General features: G+C 42.2%; 1 protein-coding gene and 1 long non-coding RNA gene across 9 annotated transcripts; one reads left to right on the top strand and one right to left on the bottom strand.

Moving 5' to 3' along the window:
- Positions 1-429: 429 nt before the first annotated feature.
- LOC116439138 lies at positions 430-7974 on the bottom strand. Its single transcript, XR_004238061.1, has 2 exons — positions 7887-7974; positions 430-1884 (listed from the first exon to the last, which is right to left on the bottom strand). It is a non-coding gene; the product is annotated as an uncharacterized LOC116439138 (long non-coding RNA).
- LOC116439136 (OX-2 membrane glycoprotein-like) lies at positions 7776-25420 on the top strand. 8 transcript variants are annotated; one of them, XM_032098265.1, is made up of 6 exons: positions 8497-9204; positions 9426-9507; positions 10268-10594; positions 11220-11486; positions 13304-13420; positions 22829-25420. In XM_032098265.1, exons 1-5 carry the CDS (start codon positions 9142-9144, stop codon positions 13414-13416), a joined length of 852 nt encoding a protein of 283 aa, XP_031954156.1. In that variant the 5' UTR covers positions 8497-9141; the 3' UTR covers positions 13417-13420; positions 22829-25420. The 8 variants fall into 8 exon arrangements, with proteins under 8 accessions (XP_031954162.1, XP_031954161.1, XP_031954160.1 ...); XM_032098266.1 differs by having other exon boundaries at positions 22809-25420; XM_032098268.1 differs by lacking the exon at positions 22829-25420 and adding an exon at positions 21247-21265.

Genomic DNA, 25420 nt, shown 5'->3' with positions numbered 1-25420 from the left:
CAGCCAAGAGCACAGCTGTTATTTCGGAGACACCCTTTACATACCTGTCCTATTGCATCAGCCTAGTGCATATTCATAATCAATCATGCATATTCAAACTTTTCCTTAAACTAGTTCACATGTTCCAGGACGTTTGGCATGGCTCTTCCTTGGGTCCGCCCTTTTAGAGCATGCGCATTTCGTGGTTGTGCTTTTAGTCAGTTTTTATTATCATCCTCAGAGTGGGCTTTGGTCTATGGTTTCTGCGGTAGTTGCTGATAGTTGGCGTGTCAGTAGCAGGGGTCTTTGACACACGTTGGTTGGATGTTATCCAACCAAGCAGACAGTTCAATTACCAACAAGCATAACTATATTAGCTATTTCACTATTATGTCTAAGTTTAGTTAACGACAGAAATAAAGGCATTAGTTATTGTTACAAAACTACATCTTTATAACAAAGCTACTTTAATATTATACATATAGCATCTATTTGTAACAAAGCTACTTTTACATATAGCATCAATTTGTAGAAAGCCACTATTATAATATGTATCTATTACAATAACTAAGCTACTTTAACATCACTCTTTAACATTTGCAGAAAGCCAATATTATAACATTTATCTATCACAATATCTATATCTATTTTCCAGTAAAGAACTGTTATTCCTTTTCCTACATTTTTACCTGAAAGCCCCCTAATTTCAAAGTTACAATAATTTGGAGGGAGGGGTCATCTTTCCATTCCAGGAAGATTCCTGCCCTCCTTAGCAGACATCTGTCTTTTAAACCGACATTGTGTCACCAAAAACCAGGAAATAAATTCTACAAGCAGTGTGCTAGGTTAGAAAGCCAACAATAATTTATTCATAAAAATATAACTTATTTGGTAACAAATTGCTCCTTTGAGACTTTAATGTAATTTCTTCAAAGTCTCATATTCACTTATTGTATTGACCTAGTCTATACAGCAGTATGCATTGCAACAAGTGATTAAGATCACGAGTAAGAACATCACAGTAAGTACAAACAGTTGTTTTAACCATCCTAAGCTGGGGAGCCACTAATCTACTTCATGTACCTTCACACTGTAACAAATGAGGGCCAGTTATCCACAAAAGTGATTAACTGGTAATTTATTAAAAGAAAAGAGAACAAAACAAACAGACTAGGTGGAAGAACCAGGAGGGGGAGTAGCCCTCTTCTCTTAACCCAGAGGCGGGAGGACCTCGCTGTGGTAGGCTTCAATCACAGAAGGACTTCACTATAAGAGACTCGAAGCCACAAGAAGACATGTTCTCAGCTGAACACGGCCTTTTATGCTCTCTTTCAGTCCTTCTGATTGGTCAGTCCTCAGGGTTGCTGCTTAGCGGCTCAGTTCATTGGCTTAGTTTCCCTCTTCTCAGGTGATGATTGGCTCGTCACTAGGTCTCTCCCTCTCCCCTCACAGTGCGTCGAGTGATTGGTGCAAGGTCCGGCTTGGAGGGAGGCTGGTGATTGGTGGGTGCAGCTGCCTCTCCCAAGGCTAATGTAATCCCAATGGGGCTTAGGGACCTTCCGTACTCTATATCACCACCTCCTGGCCTCTTTATATCAACTGCAGTCCTCCAAACAAAGGGCTTCCACCTCTATTCAACAGTTTAAACAGCATAACTTTATACAACCCAAATCATAACATTCAACCATCCTACCTAACACCCATACAACCCGAATTAGGACGCATAAAACTGCCTAAACTGGAATAGCTCCTAAAACAACACCAGTATAGATGGTTAGCAGCACTTGATATGGTCCCTTCCACTTTTCTTGGAGAGGCTCTTCAGTCCAGGTTTTGAGGTAATCTCCACATTGATACAGATGGGCTGTGATATCCAGTGTCACGGGTGCTGCCAGCACAATGTGTCTGTGGAGAGAGGAAAACAGCTTCCTGTTGCAGATAGGTAAAAACTTATAAAATGAAGGCCTTGTTACCCTTGTAAAATCATGGCTCACTCCTGTTACTTTGGCTAAGTAGAAAAGGATTCTGGGTAATGACTCATCTGGAATAGAGGTAGAAAACAAGTTATGTAACCATAGAAAAACAAGTTATATAACCATCACATGCTCACATCGTGGTTTATGGTGGTTGGTTGAATTATATTTGTTGTGTTTTAAAGGAATGATACTAATAAAGGCCTAATTGCTTTAAAAGGCCTGGGTTTTGCAATAAAAGAGTTCCTTTCTGCACCTGCCTGGAGACTCTGTGTCATTTTGTATCGTATCACCTTCCTATGGGATTTCATATATTCTGTTAGACTCTAGTTCATTCTTCCTACTTTCCCACTTGACTGAGGTCTCCATGGATTGTGCAAGTCTCACTTTACCCCTAACATTTTAGCTGGCCTTTGTGCTATTTCAGCAATGATGTGAACCTCTGTCCAGTGATATTCCCACTCACACTCCAAACCTTAGGATCATTTTCTTCACCAAAATCTTTACCAGCTTTGTTAGTGCAACAAGAAGAAACTTCTGGCCATCCTGAAAAAGTATCTACCAGTACCAATAAATACCTACTGCCCTTTTGCCATGGTGGTTCAGCAAAGTCTATTTGCCAACAGCCTCCTGAACCATTTCCTTTCTTAACAGTCACAGGTGTAGGATATCTTATTTCATGTGCATTGTTCTTTAAGTGTTTGGCACTTTTTAGGAATGCTTTTTATGATACCAGTCATATGTTCAAAACCTGAGGCTTCATTGCTTCTGCCATAGACTCTATTCCTCAGTGAATTACCATAGGTCCTTCCCCTGTGATTTTCCTCATAAGGTGTTGGGGAATTATTACTTGTTTGCTGGGTGTAATCCACCGTCCTTCAGGACTCTTTTCAGCATGTAACAATTTTGCCAGTTTCTCATCTTTAGCCTGATAATAGGAAGCCTGCTTGTCCAAATACTGTTATTTCTCAGGTAAGACCAACAGGATGTCCCCACCAGCAGCCTCCTTGGCCGCTTTGTCAGCCAGGCAATTTCCAAAATTTACTGGGGCCTGTCCAGACTAATGACATTTACAATGCTTTAATGCCACCTTTAAAGACAGCTGCACCCCCTCTAACAATCTCTGTTATTATTTGTCCATGTTTCACAGGGGATCCCTGGGAGGTTAACAGCCCTCTCTTTCCAAATGGTTCCATGGTCATGGACCACTCCAAAAGCAAACTTTAAGTCTGTCCATATATTTACAATCTTATTCTGTGAGAGCTCCAATGGTCTTGTCAATGCAATCAGTTCTGCTTTCTGAGCTGATGTGTTGGGGGTTATAACTTCGGCTTCTATTACCTCATGCTGAGTTACCACTGAGTTACTTGGATTTTTGGATTCCATTTTTCACAAAGCTGCTCCCATCCATGAAGAGTTCCCAATCCATGTCTTCCAAGTTCTGTAGGTCATCTCAACTACAGTATACCTGTTGAGTGGCCTGCAAACAATCATGGGCCAATTCCTTTCATTATGGGCCAGCTGTTAAGAGCAATGCTGGATTCAGAGGGTTAGTTACTTTTAACTCCACATCATCTTGTTCTAGCAGTACTGTCTGGTATGTTAACATCCTTCTTGGTGATAACCAGTGTCCTCCTCTTTGTTCCAACACCACTACAACTGTACAGGGCACAAAAACAGTCAATTGCTGCCCCGGGGTTAATTTTGTTCCTTCCTGGATTTGGAGGACTGCTGCCACTACTGTCCTGAGGCAGGCTGACCATCCTTTGCTCTTCTAGGATGCCAGTTGTTGTGTCAATATCCCCAATGCCAAATGCAATTTTTCATGCACAAATATTTCAAAAGGTTTTCCTAAGTCCAGTAGTCCCAGGGCAGGAGCAGTCACTAGATCATGCTTCAATTCCTGAAAGGCTTTCCGGCATTCTGGCTCAGTTCTTTTTTAGAAAGTGGCTCAGGAGTCTGACAGATATCCTCCTTTCTTTCCTGGCCCAGACTCCTTTGTCCATGTGAAACAGCAAATCTCCTAAACTGCAAGTACCCTTCCAGTTACAAGGTGAAGCCTTTCCACAGAACAGTTCACCTGAGCAGGCACAGGCCTCTGCAGTGCTGCACCAATCCCTCAGCCACAGGACAAACCCAACCAGCTCATTGTAACAGAGGAGCTTGCGGCCAGAAACTTGGATTTTTTATTTTTCAAATGTAATCTGTACATTTAATTTACTCAATACATCTCTTCCTAGTATTGGTATGAGACATTCAGGTATATAAGGAAATTGATGGGCTAACACCCACTTACGAATTCCAAATTTTGATGTTGAAAGAAAGGCCTATTTTCCTTTTGTTCTGTCACACCAACATGAATTGTTTCCTGACTAAATTTTCCTTTAGGCCTATTTAAAACTGAATACACCACTCCAGTATCTACTAAGAAATTCTGTTTGTCATTCCCCAGCATTAATGTAACCAGAGGTTCAGCTGGGGATGACACATCCAGTCCGCATCGCACATCTCCTAACATCTGGAGCCTTCCTGCCTGATCAGGAGCCTTGGGTGAAGTCCAGGGTCCAGCAGCTTCTGTTTGTCCCTTTCCCACAGACATTCCCATTTCCAGTGGCCCTTCTCTTAACAAATAGCACACAGACCTCTGTGCAACTGCCTGTAATTCCTTCTCTGCCTCTTTCCTATGATGCCCCCCCTTACTGGGCTTTGTTCTGCTATCGCAGCTTTCACTCCTAATTACTGTACATGTTCCATGCTGCTTCTAACAACTTACTCAAATCCCTAGGAATAACATATCCAATCATCACATACCTTCACAACTTTCTCCAGGTCTTCCCTACAAGTTCATGCTATAGGACTAAACCCTTCATCGATTTCCAAACCCAAAATTTTTTCTTCTGCTCCTCCATCAGCTTGATCACTTATGCCTCTTTTGCCTGCAGCTGGACAAAGTCCCCAGCTGCAACCTCATCTACTCTGTCAGCTCCTCTTGTCCCCTTGTGGCCCCTCCCAAACTCTCTCTTCCATGAACATACTTTCAGTGTTTCCCAATACTACAAGCTCAGCAGCATGTTTAGGCTTTTTTTCTTGCTCTTTCTCTAAAGCTAAAATCACTTAAGGACCCCTTAATAACAAGTTACACTGTATGTGTGTGCATTTGTAAAACAAATCTACATACAACACCTTAACAATTATGGATTCCTCAGCTCCTACCACCTGCTGCAGTGGGGCATGTACTACCTGTGTGCCCCCCGTGCCCCGCTTATCTGCCCTGTTATGGGCTAAAACTTTCATTACCGTGGTCACTTTCTTCTTCTTCCAATTCCTCACCCACTCCCTGCCATTGTTCTCTCCTGTGCTCCCCTTCCTTGATCCAGTCTCCCCTTGTACACTGATAAACTGACACTTAAAGGGACTCCAGAAATTTTTTGTGCTTTTATCCCCACCCACACAGCTAACTTTCTGCTGGGAAATCTTGTGCAACTTGCACTGGAGAATTGCTAGGATCTCAAACTTTAAACAATTTAACATTTGCTTTTTTATAGAAGTAAGCCTGAGAGAGAGATGTCATTTATCTATGATCATGTGGTTGAATCACCAGCAAATGACAGCTGGTGGCAGATCCTCTGGACCAGGCTAGACCTTCTAGTAGACCCATTTGAGCATTTATGACTTGAAGATGCACTGCTTGAGCATGATGCTTAAGGGGCATATGCTTACTGATATGTGCAGAGCCAGAAGGGAGTTGAATCAGCAGAGCAGATGTTCTAAGTACCCAGCAGGCAGTACTTCCTATAAAACTCACTGTGTTTGGTTTTACTGGAATCTGTGTCACTGACTCCATTTATCCTTTTTTTCCTTTTCCATGTAAAAACGCGGATCAGGTGTATCATATATTTGCCTTAAGCCTGTACAGGTTTTGCTGGCTAGTGGCTCAAATGGCTCTGCTTATAAGAAGTCAGAAGTCCAGAAATCAAGGGAAGAATGAAGAAGTATATTAATACTGGAATGTGTCCACCCAGAAGGCAGAGGAAAGAAAAAAGAATAGATCTCATTCGTGACAGAAGGAATTTTAGATTGTTTCTTTCACCAGCATGCAGGGTGCATTACAGCTGAATAAATTAAAAAAAAGAGGAACAAAGACCTCTCTGGATTTTAGGACAAGAGCTCTCTACTTCCTCTCTTTTTCACTAACTTCAAAGGTTTTATCATCCCAGAGAGTCTGTGTCACCTTGACCATCACCAGCTCCAGAGAAGGTAACATACAAAGAGCCTTATGAAACTTGGCAAACAGGTTCCTGTAAAAAGAAACAGTTGACGTAAGAACACAGAATTGGGCAGAAGGGAATTTCTGTGCCTTGTTCTCCTCTAAATATAAAAATATTTTGAATCTTCCGCCACTGCTGGTTTGTCTGGATTATTTTTCATTTGCATCTGTCTGTCCTGAGGTTACCTCTGGTCTTTACCTACTACTTCAGTACCATCCTTTCCCTGCTCAGCTCTAATTTATTCCCTCTCTTCCAAAGAAGCAGCCCTTTTGTTTTCCAGAACCTTTCATCATTTTCTTCTCTAGGTTTCTCCAGCCCACTGAAGAAGTAATAACATTTGCCTAAATACAGACATTTTCCACCTCAGTAGATGTGAATTACTGTAATATATCGCTCAAATCCCCCAAAAGTCCCCTTTATTTTCATGAAATAAGAGCAGGAAGATTTCACTGGGATTTCCCTCCTTTCATGGCTTTGATGGCCCAGGGTTCTTCTGGATAAATTTGTTTTAAGCTGTGCAGTGGGCAGTCCTCTGGAGTTCCCTCTAAAATCCCCTCAGCTATAGTGAAGGCAGGTGAGCACAGCAAACTTACTAACACATTTTTCTCATTAAAACAAAAGGAGTGTGAAGGGTGTAGGTACATCAGTCTCAAACAGCTGGGGGGTTAGTTGCTGGCTTGTTTTAGAGAGAACAAAAAGGGGAAGACTAGCAGAGGGAAAATTAAGTGAAGACCTACTGACTGATTCTAGGAAATAGAAAGAAAGGTGGAAATAAAGGTAGTGGTGAAGTTGAAATTTTGTTGAAAAGCCAAGGGGCTTTGGTTAGTTGGCAGGGAAAAAAGGCTGCACTAAATCAAGCACGGTGGTGGGAAAGATGTCTCCAAGTACACCTCTACCCATCTGGAAGAGACATTGCCTTGACCTCCAGACGCCAGCGATGAGACAGCTGATCTGTTGGAGGCAGCAGAAGCTTTCTGTTTCTACAGGTCAAAAGGCACTCCTTTGTGCAATGAGGTACTGAGAGCAGCAGGACAGGCAAGGTTTAATGCATGTGAGCCTGGGATGGCCCGGGAAAGCTACAAACATCACCTTCTTCCTTAAGACAGTTTAGTCGATTGCCCCACATATTCCCACGCATCTGTGTCTTAAATGAGTTTCTGGGTTTATGTGGGCAGCACCTTTGTCAATTAATTTTGGCAATGAGTTGAAATTGTGCTGTTTGCTTTTTCCTGTGAGCAATGATGGCTTAAAACAGGAGACCTTCTAGAGCCTGGCGAGATAAATATTGCAACTGATATGAACAGCGTATGAACATGTGCATATGTATGAAAGCATCTGAAGAAAGAGCAGACACTGAATGTCCTGTATTTATCACTAAGAATGCTGTTTCTAATTAATCAGACTGGGAAATGGGTTGTTTCTGTCAAGCCTGTGACAAGGCCTGATAAGTTATCCCTGTTGTAATTTTATCACTGGAAAATCCTAATCTAGCAACAGGAAGATGGCAGCGAGATTGCCCAGTATCACTTCTGCTGCCCCTTTTCCTCTCCACCCAACAGGAAGGTAGCAGCGAAAGCAAAAGAAGACTACTCCCAATTATATAAGAGATATAGCCCAAAATAATTTGTTACTGGGCTGTTATGAATACCCTCGAGGGAAAGGTTACCTCTGGATGAATAAGGCGCTCGCTGCTGTACTGGGACACTGCCAGCTCCGGCTCTGGGACAAGGGACAGACCGTGACGCCGGGGGCGAGGCGTGGGGACTCCCGCCTCTCCGGGGCTCACATTCCATCTTTTTCCCTGCTTCCATGTACTTGGCCGTGAGCAACCACCCCTCTCGCCGCCTTCCCCGGTCGCATTCCCAGGACTGAGGAGGGTTTCGGGCGGAGGTGGGCAGTGGGTGCCGGGCGCGGGTCAGCCTGACAGCGCCGCCGGGAACGGGACCTCGCCGAGGGCACGCAAGGCTGGAGCCACCGCCCGCGACTCGCGTCTCCTTCCTCCGTCTTTCTTAGCCGGAGGGTCCTCCAGATGCCGGGCTCGGTCAGCAGCTGCCTTCGGAACCCTGGTGTGACGCCAGTAGGGTGACAGTTTCTTTAAAATTGAAGTGGCGGGGGAGCGGTTTGTCCAGGGAGAGGCACAGCCGGTGGCTCAGGAGCCCTCCGAGATGCGGTTTGGGAAGGCGCAGCAAAGGATTTGCGCTTTACTTGCCCCAATCTTTAACCCCTTTTCTTCTTCTTCTTCTTCTTTTTCTTCTTCTGTTCGTTTTGGGTTTTGTTTCCCCACCCTGCAGTACCCGTAATTGAGGTTGTGACCTAAAGGGATTTTCTTTTCTTTCTGTGCCCGGTATAGCTACTGTACCTACACGGTATAGCCTCGTTCCTCATTGTGTGAATGCTTGTAGCTACCCCGGGTGTGTGCGATGGTGCATTAAGAGCTTTAACGGGTACTCAAGCAGTGAGGCAGAGGGTTGTTATTGAAAACTCTGCTTGCCTGCAGGTGTGGCAAATTTTTCCCTGTTTTTATAAACAATTCTGTAACTCCATAGTTTCTGCTTGCTATGGTGGCCCTTGATTTCTGCACCCTTGTAGGAATATCCATCTGAATTTCTTATAGCCATGCTCAAATATCTGACTACACAAACTTTTTTCATTTGGCTCGTTGCTGATGGGTTCTTGTTTCCTGATCCCACACGTAACAACTTGGTCTCTGCTTGTGCTTCGTAACTGGAGAGTTATATCAGGAGTTCTTCTAGCACAAAAATACTTTTTTCTTCCTCTTATTTATTTGTTTGTTTGTTTATTTACCACCCCACCTTTTTAATATAGAAAATGCTTTTTAGTTAATTCTCTCTTTTATTTTTTGCATCTTGTCTTTATAAGGTTTGGCTTTGCTTACATTCTTGACAAAAGATCGTCCCAAGATGCATCAGCTAGTTTTGCAGGCATTGGCAAAAAACTCAGCATGGGCAGAGTGTGTTACAGAGGTATTTTTTGCAAAATAATGTTTCCACTTGAATATAACACCAACTTCAGCGCCAGGCAGGTCTGCAATTCAGTTGTAGGAAACAGGGCAATAAGACTTGTTAAATCTTTCTGTATGACCCCAGAACTACATTCTTTTTCACATAAGAAATCTACTATTAATTTTTGCACCCATGCAATATCACCAGAAGATGATCTGTCATCTCTCCTTGTCTTTCTTCAGGTAAAGCAGATTTTCTCTTCCAACATGACTTTACGAGTTCTGGTTTTGTGTTTGGCATGTTCTGGGCTTGGAAAGGCAAATGGTAAGTTGAATATTCTGAAATCCGCTTGAAAATGTTTGGGGAACTGGTTTCAGATTTCTGAGGCTCCAACAAAGTAAGAGACAAAAACAGGTGAAATACAGATTGCTGGTGCTTTTTGACATGCTACATAGCTGAGACAGGCATGGAGCTGGTAGTTTAGACACAAAACTTCCTGGAGTAGCATTTAGAGATGGGAGGGAGAAGAAGCATCCCATATCTACAGTGACACTGGACACCATTGTTAACCTGAGCTGACAGCTTCCAAGAGTGGGGCATTCCCTAAATAACTTACTTCCCTCTGTCTCAAATGCACTGTGAAACTACAGTTCAGAAAGTCTTTTTAAGGCATTTTGCTGTTTACTTCTCTAATAATGGCTTGGTGTGTACTTCCCTTAGGCATTTGATCTTCCTCTAACTCTTAGGAAACAAAAATTGAGTATTTGCTGAGAATAGAAAGCCATGAGCTGATTTAGTAAAACTTAAGAGGGAAGTCTGCAGATATAGGTACAGAAATAAGTAAGTCTTTTTTTCTTTTAAGTAGCTTAGAAGAAAGCTAAAGCCTCAGCAAATGTAAATCAACATAACTTCATTGATTTCTAGGAGTATGCAGGAGATGGACTTTTTTGCAGGGGAAAGCCATAAAAACAATATGTAACTGAAGGAGTTTTGTCTGTGGGTAATCCAGGCCTTAGAATCAACATTAGGCTTCTGAATATGTGTGGTATCTGCCCATGTCATTAACTGTTTACTATCACTGTAGTGGTTCCACAGGCTAAACACACAAAAGTGAGAATGGGTGACAGTGTGACTCTGAGCTGTGCCCTGACAAAAGCCATGGATGTTCTGCAAGTGACGTGGCAAAAGGACTCCGAAGAATTACATGATAATATAGCTACATACAGCAAAACAAATGGATTAAAGATTCACAAGCCCTATGAAGACAGAATGAATTTCACAAGCTTGGAACTCTACAAGACAAGCATAACTTTTTGGGATACTAGAATGGATGATTCAGGATGTTACAAGTGTCTCTTCAATGCTTACCCTTTTGGCACCTTCTCAGGAGATACCTGCCTGAGTGTTTTTGGTGAGGTTCTCTGCAGGGATATGTTTCTAGTGAAATAAGAGGAGTTTTCTCACCCACAGTATTTCCTTGAGTAGATTCAAGAACTGCAGTGATAGGAGCACCCCTTTGTGAAACATGATGTAGAAACAGAGCACTACTTCTGTGAGCAAAACTCTGTGGGTCATATTCAAGACTATTGTGTTTGTTTTGGCTCTTGCTTGTTATTCCATGAGTAGCAGCTGAAAAGCAAGGAGTGGGATCTCTCTAAGTCCTTGATCAGTCCCAGCTGGAACCTGGGCAAACCGACACTGCCTGTTGCAGTTTCCTTTTGCTGCAAGGTACAACCCCAGTGCTGTGAGCTGCTCTGCCAAACCCTACCATTGATAGGGAATTAGCAGATAGGACCAAGAAATGATTTTACATAACAGATTATTTTAATACTTGGATTTCAGATTGAGTGAAATCTTTGGGGTACATAGCTTCAGTATGGGGGATGGAGGGGACCTGACCCAAGGAACTCTTCTTCATTCCTTGCTCAGTGTGAATCCAGTAAGCTTTGCTCTGATTCATAATGGTTGTACTGCTACTACTGTTTATGACCAGGTGCTCACTGTGGTGATGACTTGTCTCATTTGTGTGTTGGAAGGTCTCAATGCATCTGTCCATTACAACATTTCTGAAGGTCGTTTGATAGTCATCTGTAATGCTGATGGCCTCCCAGAGCCCACCATCACCTGGAACAACCTGTTCAATTCTACTCCTACACAGAAGACAGTCAAGCACAAAAATGGGATTGTGTCCATCACCAGTGAACTGGAAATCTACAACATTCAGAGCATCAGTGCACAGGATTTGACCTGCAGTGTAAACAACACAAATGAAAAAATTGAGTTGCCTGTGAAAATAAAAGGAGGTAGGAAGCAGTACAAGCAACTTGTTAGAATTCTCTTGGCCTCCATGTTTTGCAGTAGCGTGTTTGGGTAGGAATCTTCTGGGAAGTGGAGGGAATGAGATGTGTATATGTCAGGAAATCCTATTTGCATTCATTGTTGTCTTTCGGTAATAACCTGTCTTTGCAGTAATAACATATTGGAATCCTATCCAAGAGGGAAAAAAAGCCAGACTAATCAGCTAGGGAGATACGAGGTTTAGAGGCACCATGCATTTTGCAGCAAGTTGAACTTAGGTTTCCACGTAGGCCTTCATATTTTTTTTTAACAGCCTGAAAATAAATATAAATATGTCAGCTGATATCTATGAGTAGAATGATGAGTAGAAACTCTATGGGTTGTTTGATGAATTCGGAAGTTTTGAAATTCATAACAAACTGTCTCTGAATCAAATGTTTCAGTTCAACTTACTGCATGTTTTGTTGTATTTAACCCATATATTATGTTCTAGTTTCTCTGATTTTTTTGCTAAGGAACATGTGCGCTGCAGTAATGGTCAGGGAGGAATAGTACTTTCAGGCATACAGGGAGGGAGTCAGTTGAAGATATTTACATTTGGTTTATACAGAAATCTTAGATACATTAATGTAACATCTGAATATCTTGTAGGGTTAATTTATTTCTTCTTCCAACATTCTGTTCTGCTGGAAAGACTTTCACCCTGTTTCTTCAGATAAGGAACAGCAACATTAAAAGCTGAAGTGCCATTCTTAGTTCATCTAGGAGCATTGGCTTGGGTGATCTAAAATTCACGTCTCTAAATCCAGAGCCTTAAATTGAAGACCACTTGTAAATTAGCAAGACAGGAAAAGTAGCTTGTATAGCTGTGGGTTAATTCTGAAATTACATGCTCAAGAAGTGGTTGTTATAGGGATAGTAGTAAAGAGCAGGAACTGATTTTTAATATCTGCTCTCTAAACATTCAAAAGCAATTTAGTTCTTAATTCTGAATTACATTAACTGAAAAAGCATATCAATATTTTTGTCCCATCTCTAATATTATTCTGTTTTGGTCTTCTAAAAAGAAAATGTGTATCTCAGAAAGCAGAGAACTAAGACCATTGTTATTTCTTGCTAAGTGGGTAAAAAATCAGCTAACAGCTTGTTGTTTTAACAATCTTATATTTTAGAGGACAAGAAGTTCAAATGAATAGTTCAACGTTATTTTTGTTAAAAGACAATAGTTTTGGCTTGAGTCAAATAAATTTTAAGTCATAGAGTTTTCCAGCTAATGTCAGTGAACATTGAAATGGGCCCTTGTATTAGCATTTTGATTAACGTCAGTCAAATGAAGTGGCTTATATCTAACCAGGGAGGAACATTTACACTCAGCTGTTGGGTAGAGCTATTTGCAGTCAGCAAAACATAGCCTGTCTTCTCTTCTTAAAATTAATGTTGCCTTTTCAACAGTGTTAATGTTTAAAAGTAAAAATAATAAAATTCTGGGTGAACAAAAAACTCTTCTGAAATTGTTAAGACTTGTATGAAGTTCTGCTTGTGTATGTATGCCAACCACAGTTTCAGGTATGGGAATGGCAGTTTTCTTTGCCATGAGCACATCTTTTCTTCACGTTTTCTGTGGGTAAGTAGTTTTGTTTTTGAAGACACATAGGTTTACTCTCTCTGCTGAGAAATTTCTGCTTTCATGTATCTTATCAATACCTTTAACCATATCAGTGGCACCACTGTCATTAATCAGACATTCTCTTGGCTCATTTTACTTTTTTCTCTATAAACGAGATTAATTTGCTGTGGGTTTTTTGTTGTTTTGTTTTCACAGAAGAGGGATCTTCATTGCTTTGGCTGGTGATTATTGTGGTGATTTTAGTAGTCATCATAGTTCTGATTCTGATTATGCTGTTCTGGAGGAAGATAATATGCAGGAGGAGTTGAAGTGGTGAGTCGCTGATGTGTGGAAACACATGGTTTTCCTAGAGTCCATAATAACGTCTGATCGTCTGCAGAGAAGAATGAGACTTTGTTGAGATACCATTGGGGGTATGAGAGTGTCATATTGGACAACTTAATAAATTATAATAGTAATATATTTATGGTTTTTAGAGGTTGCCTCAGTTGCACGTAAGTTTAAGAGTTGTTTTGCCACTGCCAAGGGACAATTCAAGGTTGAAAATTGTGAGGGAAGGATCCAAGGAGAGCAGAACATGCTTCTCTTGGTTTGCTTTCAGGTAGCAGTCTCAGCAGAACTAATTCACTTATCTTTCACGTTTTCCCGGAAGCCCATAAAGTGTAGTATGCTCAGATTATTTTTGGCAGATGAATGAAACATTGGAGAGAAACCCACCCAGGGAGAGTGATGTCCTCTCAGGGGAAGCATTTTCTACTGGTCACGGCACCATCTTTGTATTTTTTAAGACAAACAGGGTAATATGATGAAGAACTGTGCTCAAATTTGGCATGTGAGCATGCTTCCTAATGATGAATTAAGGAGAAGTTGCAGTCAGCATAATGTCTCTGTGTTTGTAATAACCTGGTCATGGATCAATTCAACTCTCTAGCCTTAATTAGTAGTAACATAATGAACAGAAAAAAACGGGGGGGGGGACACACCATAAGCTTCAGAAATCACAGAAATTTGATGGTTGTTGGTAGTTTCACTCTTGTTGGACTAAATCCAAACGCCACGTCTGGCTTTAAATTCCACTAATATATTTAGAAACACTAGCACATATTAACTCAGTTCCTGACTATTACCTGCTTCAGGGTGATAATGTGATATAAAGTAAAGAAATGTTTCAAGGAGTATCACACCTGTCCATTGCAAATGTAGGCTTACAGCATCTACTATTAAGAGGGCTTGACCTAATGAATCTGCTACTGCCACAGACACAAGTCTTCACTGAGAAGAAAGAGAAATGAACAGTTCTTACACCCCAGATATAATGTCTTAAATATAAAATGTATGTAAGACTTATATTGATCCTATAAAAAATACAGAAGATAAAATTTCTTGTTGAATTTTCAGACCAAGCCGGAAGTTAGAGTGCAAGGAGTTTGTTCTTAAATACTGCTTTTTAAAGGATCAGAAGAAAAAGGTGAAATGCTCACAAGAAAGATGTATCTTTATTCTGGAACAACCCTTCCAAACACAAATGAGCTTGTACTAAGCATACCTTGAAGGAGAGACCATGAGATGGAGGTGGTGTGATAGAGCTTTGGGATCACCACTAGAGCAGATCTGAGATTGGCCAGGAAAAGAGAGTGCCAAAAAGCACAGGTGCTGCCTTGCAGTGTTTTGAAGCCCCTTCATTGCATAGCAGATGAGAAGAACCACACTGGGATGCTGTGTTTGCACTGGGGCCCTGTGGGGTATGCCCAGCCCCTGCCCTGCAGGGAAAGCCTGCTGAGATAAGGAGATTGCTTAACCTCCCAGCAGGACTCCCTGGAAAGGCAACCACTTTCAGCTACAGTGAGAAGACAGACCCAGAATCCTCTGGGAGACCCTATGCAGATCCTTTGTAACCCACTGGCCTTTACCCTCTGACACCCACCCCCTGTATCCCTGTAAAGCTAGCCCTCTGCCCCTGCGAGGGAGAGAGAAGCTCGTCCCTGGCCTCCCTTTGCTGGGTGTGGACTAATAAAGTTGCCTCGTGCAGAACAGCTATGCAGGCCTCTCGTCTCTCTCCCTGGTCTGGCCTGGAGATTGCCCGCAGAGCAAGAGCTGAAATCACGAGCTGAGAATCACCAAGAGCTGACAGCTTCTGTACGGGCACTCCAGCCAGCAGCTGAGGGAAGACACCGGGCCCCAGGAAGACGATCTCTCTCGGGACCATCTCTCTGGACCGGTCACAGCTTCCTGGGTCAGAGCTACTGACCCCACAGCCAGCTGCAATAGGGCCCGAAGCTGAAGCAGTGTCAGTGAAACACTGCTTGACAAGACTAGGATGTTCATTTTTAGAGCAGGCTGAGGATGTTAATGTGTGTCCTAGCATGATTCTGGCCCACGGGCAATGCCCTTATGTGTTGAGGTCCCTCCCCTGCCATGTTGTCCTGGGAGAGGGGCCCTGAGGGCACAGAGACGGGGCTTCCCTGCCCCTGCTCAGCCTCGTTCCCATTGGTTGGTTTGTGTTCCCTGCGCGGGCAGAAGGACCCTTGGTCCCGTGACTGGAACAGTTCCTCCGCTGAGCCCCGGCCATGTGGCTGGAGAAATAAACGCCTCTGAAACATCTAGCAAGAATCTGTCTGTCCATATATATTTCCTTTCCACAGGACTCCTGGTTTGATATATGCGTGTTGCAGTATCCCCACTGCAACACTTATGTGGGTTCAGTGATAGGTTGTAACAGAGCCATCCCCAGCAGGCAGCGACAGCAGGTTTCTTATGCCATACACCACGCACTAGGTATCCGGCTTGGAGCCCCCAAGCCATTTCATGTATCCTTGTGCCGTGACATGGGTCACGTAAGACATGATTTACTGCTGCGGAGACACCGCTGTGATGTACAACAGAGCCTGCATGTTATTTGGGAAACTTCGAACAGATCCCCCTCCCCTGCCTTGTAAGGAAAGCATAAGACACAGAAATGCATTAGTTTCAACTGGAAGCACTGTGCCTCTTTTTCCTTAGCTAAAGGCTCAAAGCTTGAAGTCCCACTATGTCACCAAGGGAAGTGGGGTCTCATGTCCTGCTGCCTGGGAAGATATCAAGATTCCTAGCCCCACATGTATGCCAACATGTCACAAGGTCAAGATTTAACGTAAATCCCTGTTCACTGGGGCAGACGGCATAAATTAGATAAGCAGTGTTTAGTAGTGGGTGTTTGTTGGATGAAAGTTTATCAAGAAAAGCAGGATTTCAATGACATCAGTTGTTTGTGTTCCTTCCCGTTTTTCATGGGTTTTGATTAACTCTGATGCCAGGATGTGACTTCTGCAGTGAGCTTGTAAGTCATTGAGTCTCTGTTCTTTTAGTCTAGTCTAGTTTTTATCAGTCATAGTCTGTATCTTTTCAGTTGCTCTTTGGTCTTTAGTTTCAAAAATGTAATGCACTGAGTTGGATTGGTTTTGAATAAAGGCCGCATTACTTTATCTAGCTGATCATATTCCTTCCTACAGTGACCATCTTAGGGAAATGTCTAGTCTGTCTTCCTAATTTACATCTGTTTCCCTGAAGGCATCATTAGTTACTTTGCTGTAAAACTTCAGTGGTGGTGCAGTTCGATCACTCTGTCACCATCTGATTTTTTTTTTTTATTTTTTTATTTTTTTATTTTTTTTCTCCCAGAATGCTTTTTTCTGTTGGCGGCTAAGGGTTACTTACAGTTTATCTTGTATATGATTCCACTGTCACTTTCCTGGCCATCCTTAGAATACTAAGAATATCTGTGGAGCTACAGTGATTTTTAACACTATATTTACAGTGCGTTACCACTCCACAAGTATAGTGATGAGGAAATCCCCTAAACTTCTTAGCTATGGAGCCTAGTCTGGTTTTGTGGTGACTTGTTTTTTCCTTGATCATCTGTAAAATATATTTATGCTTTTTAAAGCATTGGTTGTAGTTGATTCACCCAAAAGGCAGTCATATCTTTCAGACAGCCCTTTTCTGGTTTTATCCTCTATTGTCCTCAGATTGGTTAGAATGAGGAGCAGTGCTTAGGTACATGCTTTTGGATGTGCTTTTTGTAACAGTGCAATAGAGAGCTAACAGCACTGGCTAGAGAAGGCCAGGGTCTGGGGCTTCAATACTTCTTTTCACTCTGCACTAAATAACAAGCACAGCCTTTCCAGTCTTATCAAGATGCTTGGTTTTTAAAGTAAAACAGTAGCTTTTCCTCTGGGTGGCTGGGGACTCTTCTCTGACAAAGTTTCTTCAAAGTGCTTTTGCTTCTGAGAGTAAGGTTAGGTTTTGCTTTGCTTTTATTTTTGATGCTTCTTTCCTCTTCATGATAGATACTTGGGAATCAGGTCAAGAGCTGGGGCTGAAAGTTGATGTCCCATCCCTCAGACATTTGCCTTGTGTACCAGTTACAGAGCATACATATACTTTGGTTCTTCCTGATAATGTCCCCAGTGAAGTCCCTTCACAACATTTGTGGAAAAGTGACTTGTTTGGAATCAAACTGAGCAGCCTGTGTGGCAAGTGCTGACACACAAGCTTTGGAAAACTTACATCTCATCCTTTACCAAGTAGGCAGGCAAACCTAGCTGTGCCTATCACTCGATATAAGTGCAATGAGCAGGCTGCAAACAATCACCAGTCATACCTTCTCCGTGAAGCTTCTTGGTGCTGCTCATATGATAAAAAGTTAAATCCTTTCATTCCTTACTCAACTAATAGAGCTTAACTGTAGACCACATCAAGATAAAGCAGTCCAGTTAAGAAGCCAAGTGCCCGGGTAGAAGCAAAATAAAGGCTATTAGCCTGAATAAATTCCTGTGACTTACCTGCCATTTATGTGTCTTGACTTGAATGCTTTCCATAGCATCACATGCTTATTTCATGGCTTGCAGGATACTCATATTTCAGCCTGGCCAATTAAAAAGCCTTGTAGTTAATTCTCAGGATCTAGCAATCTGCAGGGGGATAAAATTCCACGCATAAGTTTTTCCTGGAGGCTTGTGGTAACCTGTGAGGAAGGACTACTTCACAAATGCATATAAAGGCCAGAATGGGTATTTTGGGTTTGGTTTGGTTTGGTTTTTAAGAATTGGTATGTTGATCTCTTTTGGGTAGCTTATATAGGTTTTGCCATGTGGAAAGCTTCAGAAATAGTCAAATAGTATGCTTTTGTTTAAAAAAACTATAACAAGAGGAAAAAAAGAATGAGGCTTCTAATTGAATAGATATGATATTGAATAGTTAAGGAAGTTGAACAGAATATGTTAACATGGAAGAAGAAAACTTGAAGAGTCATAAAAGAAGAGACTAGAGCAGGCCAAAAATTCCATTCTGCAGAAAGCAGCAGCACAGAAACGTGTTCTTCCTGTTTGGAAATCAAAACATTCAGGTTTTCTTCAAGAAGAGATTTTATGGAACTCAGGTGTAAGCAGCATTGTCTTTGCCACTTAGCACTATGGTTTACTTGACCAGGTGGTGTTCAGTCAAAGGTTGGACTTGATGATCTTGGAAGCCTTTCCCAACCTTAATGATTCTACGATTGTATCTGAACACAACCAGCTATCTGTATTCCAAAGAAATGCAGAACCTCAATGTGCTTCATATGTTACACAGGTACTACAAAACAGGTTCAAAATTTGTTATGAGCTGGAGATCACTTAATACCCTGAATAGGAATTTAAGATGCCCTGATTGTTACCTTTTGAAGTTTGATAGTTGCTACAAATAGTATAGAATCAGGTCCGGTAAGTGTAAAATAGCAACTTGGCTGATCAGCTATAATATGTGGGTATGAGAAACTGTTAGGCTTTTAGGAGTTCTCCTTTTGTTTTTCTTTTTCTCTTAAGGAATTTTCCCCATACATGTTGCTAGGAGACAATAATTACTGGATACTTAAGAGAGACAAAAAGACTGGGCCACAGGGGGAGGGGTCCAGATGGCTGCCCTCTTTTACCTGGGATTTTCTCGTGTGGGGCAGAGATGCCGCATGATCTGGACTGGGAAAAGGAGGTTGAGTGCAGCCCCTAGCTCTCTTGTTCTCCTGGCGTTCAGAGGGGAGAGAGGCTGCTGTCGTTGTGGAGAGACTTTGTCACTGCTGCGGGCATCTGCCTTCTGCTGCCTTTCTTCTACCGTCAGTGGAGCTTCCTCACTGGAGCAGCTGTTGCACTGGGACCCTATTTAACACCCTACCTCACTAAAAGAGGTATCACCACCTGCTCAGGTGCCTCAGGGGACCCCGGGATCCCAAACTTGCCTTTCCCTGACCCACTGGGAGTCGGGGCCATGGCTGTCCTGCCCCTGCGGTTCCTTTGCCACTGCTCCAAGTCTTCGCTACACTGTAGCTCCATACACCCTACCTGCCGAAACATCCCAGGGGTTCTGCTGCAGCTCCGGAGTTTGATAGCATCTCATCTGCCACACGGGATTTTGTGTTCATCCCTGCTGTTCCAGCCTGCTGTTCCCAAAGGTCTTGCTTGGATGCCGGGATCGGCTGCCCCAAAGGGTTTGTGAAGCCTTTCTTCCATCCCTTCCTGGCTCAGCCAAGCCGCCATTACTGTGTGCTCCCCGAGCTTGCGCCACAGCGCCCCCTGCAGGCGCGGGGAACCATCACACCCACCCTGCCTGGCCGGGAGCCACCAGCGCCCCTGCCGGCTGTGAGCGGAACTGCACCGAGAGGGAAAGGGCCCGACAGCCGAGAGAGGCTGGCACTGGGTGCCTGGTTCTGTTTGTGGTTGCTGGCATAGTTATTGTTGTTTGCCTTGTTTTATATATATATATATATATATATATGTATATATAAGTAAGTAACTGTTATTCCTATCGTCATATCTTTGCCTGAAAGCTCCTTAATTTCAAAATTATAATAATTCGGAGGGAAGGGGGTTGTATTTTCCATTACAAGGGAGGCTCCTGCCTTCCTTAGCAGACACCTGTCTTTCAAACCAAGACAGAAACCCAAATTCTGGTGGCCAAATATGTCCTGGAAGTCTGGGAAAAAAATATTATGCAGGAAATTCCAGGTTTTGGGAAACATTATAAGAACAAGTACTCAGTTACACTTTTCATTGCTTTGTTTATAGTAAAGGTAGTCATTAATTCTGGAAGAGTCATTATAGCAGTATTCTCTAGTCTGTATTCAGTTTAGGGAAGGTTCTGTTTCTAAGATCTAGCTTAAAAACTGCAACATTTCTTCTCTTATCTTACGACGTGACATGTTTCTTCAGTTGATTTGCTTTGACATCTCATTTTCTTACTAGCAAGAGACTCGCTAGTTGAGAAAATATAGTAGCAGCTTAGTTTTAGGAGAATTTTCAGAATCATTTTTCTGGAGAAGACCACTAAATACCAGACTTTCAGATTATAAACTTGGGACATAACTCCCTCTTTCATGAGGCAGATGGATATAACACACTTCCTTTGCTCACAGAGGAATGGGTTTCTAGCAGTCACGTCCCAGCTGGTGAGGCTCATTTTAGAGAAACTTGGTTTGCTCTCATGTGTGGCTTTAATGGAAGCAGGAGATTATATTTGTCCTATTTTGAATTCCTGCAAAATAGCAAAAAATGTGCAGCGAATATACGACAGCCTCATTCCTTTACCCTTCTTAATACTATACCAAAAAACCACCCCAAACCCAAGCCAACCAACCAAACAAAAATCCCAAAACCCAAAAATGCCACAGTGTAAAAACAGTATAGCCAAACAGACCTAAACAGAGCTACTGAGGGGAGGAATTAAATAACCAAACAACAGCCCTCATGACAAAAATGGGTAATTCAGTGAAAGGGTAATTCTGCTGCCAGGCTGCCCATCAGGTTTCCCACAGAGATAAATATTTTGCAACTCAAGTGAAGATGTTTTCTGCATTTAATCACTCACTGTTTCCAGACAGCTCTTGTTCCCTAGTGTCTTGGGGTGACTTTATGATGTGTATCCCATATCACTGCCCTATGCCCAGAAATTAATTCTTGTGCCTTTCTATGCCTTTAAACTGAGCCTGAGAGGGGGAAGGGAAAAAAAAACTGAGCAAAACTTTTTCAAAGCAGTTTGCAGCTTGTTCAAGGTCAGACAGAGATAGCGACTTTTTTTTCCCAGCCAGCTTTCAACCAGGTTTTCTTTCAGTCTTTTTGTTTTTCCTTCTCCAGAGAGAGACTGAGAGTTGGACTTTTTTTCCTTCCCTGGAATTTCGGATTTTTTCCCTTTTTCCATGGATTGCTTCAATATCAGAACACATTGGGAGGACTTTCCGCCGAGCACAGAGGGCCTGGCCCTGGGCCAAGCCCCAGCTTCGAGGAGACCAAAGGGAGGACTCTAATACTTTCCCAGGTTTTTTCTTCACAGCAAAAGATTTTATTATTTAGCATTATTTTCCTCTTCCAGTGTGTTTGTTAAATAAATAGTTTTTATCTCTTCCACTTTCCTTCGAGGAAAATTTTTTTTTCCCGAACCTGGTGGGCGAGGGGTGGTTGTGCCTTCTCTCAGAGGATATATTTCTAAATTTGACCAAACCAGAACACCTAGTAATTCCACTTAATTTTCTGTTCACAGAAACGTGCAGTACCCTCTGGTCTGTATCATATATAGAGGGAGGATGGGCACACTTTCCAAGCTTTCCACACTTTAGTGCTACCTGTGCAGCACAGGGATGGCTGGTGCTTTGTTTGTTTTCCCTGACATGTTTTGCTGGGAAAAGCATGCTCCTTATTGTGCTTTCCATTCAGAAGAGCCAGGAAAAGGGTGTGGCAGAGGAGGAAGGAGGGAAAGGTCACAGTTCTGGTCTCCTGGGCCATGGCTGGGGTTTTTGTCTGTAAGGATGAAATAAATCCTGTTTTGCTACTGACAGGACGAAGGTAGTGGTGTAGGAAACATCTTGGAGTTTGTCCTGCCCATCTAAACAGAAGGCAATGAAATCTATGCTACTAAGACACAAAGCCCTTTCTTGGCGAACAGGGAGGCATTTAGTATATGTGAGCAATACAATTTCTATCTTGTGCATCATATTTGTGCTCATATTTCATCATGAAGTACTCTTCTGGTCCTTCCTTCTTTTCATTCCAACAATAGGACTTTGTATATAACCAGAAAATAAAATGCCTGGGAGATGAAAGGGAGAAAAAATAGCATTCCTGTGATATGTGAATAGTTGCCTCACTGTTTCAATTTCTCACTCACTTCCTTGGTAAGAATTATTTATATATGCGATTCCAAAATACTTTACAAAATACTTTGCATGTATGCAGGGTTATTAGATAAGGAACTTCTTTCATACCCCTCTACATGAAAAGTAAAGATGCCATATATTTTATTATTGTCTTCAAAGCCATGTAAAGGTAGAGTTACAAACTGGATCTCAAACATCCAGATGACATTCTGAAATATCAAACTATTTATATGCTCAATATGTGTGTGTTAATTAATTATTGGTATATTATTACCAGGGAGAAAAGTTGGTTTACTTTTCACAGTTTACAAATCCTTTCAGGATTTTGTATATTCCTTATCTCACTGTCATATTCTGAAATCTGCAGTGTGTGTGATTTCCAGAATTAAAAAAGCAGGGAAGTTGTTCATCAAAGGACGGGTTTGTAACTGTTGCTCCCCACTTTCTCCACTGTGCATTTCTCTTCCTCCTGTCCCAACAGCAGCCACACTGCTAAGCAAAACCTGAGACAGCAACACAGTGGCCACAACTCATCCTGTCCTGCAGCTGTTTTTTGTGTTTTCTAGGATCCTTGAGGATTTCCATCCATCTACTGGATCATTAGAGCCAGCAGCCTGAAGCCAACATTACACATAATGACTTGACTGGCTGGAAAGAAGCAGCAATAAAAGGAAAAGACGTCGCATACACTGCCCTATCTGGAAGCTGAGTTGATCGCTGAAATGACTAACACAATATTTGTTATCTGGTCTAGGCCCTTAATCTTAAAATGTAGGACTGGAGGGACCACTTGTTCTGCTGCTTTGCAGAGGAGATTTTGCCAGGCGAAACCTTCTTTGCCCATGCCACTCTTGGTACTGCTGCTGGGCAACATATATTTGTCTTCTTCCAGTTGAGTTTTGAAAAAGTCCATGGATAGAAGCTCTGCAGACTCTCTGGGGATTCTCTTCCAGTGCCTAATTGCTCTTGCAGTAGAGAAGAATTTAATTTTTGTCAACATCTGTCTGCAATTTCACTTTCAGCAACTCTGAGTGCATGGCCCTCTTCCTGTCATCTGGTTTTTCTTCTCTTATCCATCTATTCCAACTTCTTTTTCTCTGTCTGGAAAGACCTACTGGACTCAAAATCAGAGGACTCAAACCACACTGGATTTGTCAAAATTACTGGGGAAGAGCAATAGGTCTCCAAGAAGGTGATTAAAAGCAGTAGCAGCCACAGTTTGGAAAGAATTGTAAGTAACTTATATAATATATAAATAATTTACTTTATTTGTCTTCTTTCTAATCCTGGAGTGTTTTCTTCTGGGTTTTTTGATTTTTTTAGGGATGTGTGTGGTGGGGTAAAAGATACGAGTGAGGAAGAGATGGTAACAAAGGCCAGTAGAGGAAGCATTGTCTTCTCCATCTTTTCTTTCCTTTCTGTTAATATCCTATCCTACTCCTTGCTGAGCAGTCAAAAGGCATGGACTTGGTCAATAGTTTTTGTGCTCATCTTATGCACTGTTCAGAATAGTCTTCCCTGTCTTCATTCATTTTTAGTGTGTCTTTTTAAACACAGGTGAATCGCTTAGGTGGCCAAAAGCCATTATTCCATGGCTGGATCTCCTTGGGTGGTATGTCACACTCTGAGCTCACTGTCCTGTGTCACTACTGTGGCTGTAATGATACCAGCTGGCAGTCTTGCAGCGACTGAGCTTACTCATTTGTCATGCTTTTGGTAGCAGATAAAGACACTGCACTATTCTTAGGAGCTGGCACCTAATTCTGCTGCTGTCCCAGGCTGGATTGGAGCTTCTCTCCCGGCACACCAAGTAGCTCATCACTGCCAGCCCAAGCTTGCTGGTCCAGCCATTTCCAGGCTTAAAATTCCAGGTGCTTGGCCCCATCTTGCTGGGCAGCAGCAGGCTGCTCAGGAGGACCCTGCAGTCCTGGGCATTGCCCTGCTGCTCCTCATCTTTGTGAGGAGTTGAAGGCTCCAGGTGCCCTTTGCCTCAGTGCTTGTTTTGGTTGGGACAGAGTTCATTTTCTTGATAGAAGCTACTATGAGGCTACCTTTCAGACTCTCCCCTTCCCTCCTGAGGGGTTGTGCAAGCAGCTGTGTGGTGCTTAGTTCCTGGCTGGGGTTAAACCGTGACAAGCTCTGAGCACCTTCACAGGTCTCTGCGCCTGCCACCACAGGACGAAGATTGCTAAAAGCAAGCCTACCTTTGGGTGTACCTTCTTAGTGGCGAATTTTACTGACAGGATAGACAGATGGGAGGAGTGCAGGGAGTCCTCTGGTGATTTTTTGTTCAGCTGATGACTGCTAATGTTTAAGGTGTTTCTCAGTCTTCCTTCTGTCTGAATGTTTGTTATTGTATCAGGATCACCAACAATATTCTCTTTTCTTTTGGCTTTGATGAGCATTTGATTGTGTATCTGAAATACTCCATCTTACCAGAGTGCGTAGCACTTTCGATTGTGCTTTTTATGTCATATGTTTTCTAAGGGTACAAACTGTCAATCTGAAAAATCAACAATGGAGATTTAAAACTTAGGACTCAGTGTTCAGAACAACTATTTTGTTGGCTCTATAGCGGTGGCCTATCCAGAGTCTGGTAAAAAGTTTTGCATGTATGTCTGCTTGTGTTACTGAGGATGTGAGGGGTGACATTTACTCTACTATTGTAGGCACAGTATGAATTATTTATTTGTATATTTAACTTTTTCTAATTAAAAAAAACCTGATCCAACCAAAACACCAACTGGTCCTTTTTTTTTTTTTCCTATTTGTTTGAGATACCAGAAATGTGTCACTGCAATTGGGCTTTTTAGTAGTTTGGATTTATACTTTGCTTCTTTTCTGTACAGAAAATGGGAGTTCATGGGGTTTTTAAGGTGTTTTGGGGTATTTTTCTTTTCAAAAGGTTTTGAGCAAAACTTTTCAGATAAACTTACAGAAGTATTTCTGACCACAGCAGCTGCACTTTAGTTCAGATTTGAAAATAACTTCAGTCAATCAAAACAGTATATTCTATATTTTTACAATTGTTGTCTGTGTCATGTTTGTTGCTTAATTATTTTTTATCTAAAGTTACGTGCTCTACTGATACATTGTCTGTCTTGCTTTCTGTACTTCCCTGGATGAAAAGAAGCCAAATAAAGCAAATTTGAACATAA

Source organism: Corvus moneduloides, chromosome 2 (genome assembly GCF_009650955.1).
Source record: "Corvus moneduloides isolate bCorMon1 chromosome 2, bCorMon1.pri, whole genome shotgun sequence".
In the NCBI taxonomy this organism is placed as follows: domain Eukaryota; kingdom Metazoa; phylum Chordata; class Aves; order Passeriformes; family Corvidae; genus Corvus; species Corvus moneduloides.
The sequence above is the reverse complement of the archived record's forward strand: the minus strand, read 5'-3'. Positions and strand labels throughout refer to the sequence as shown.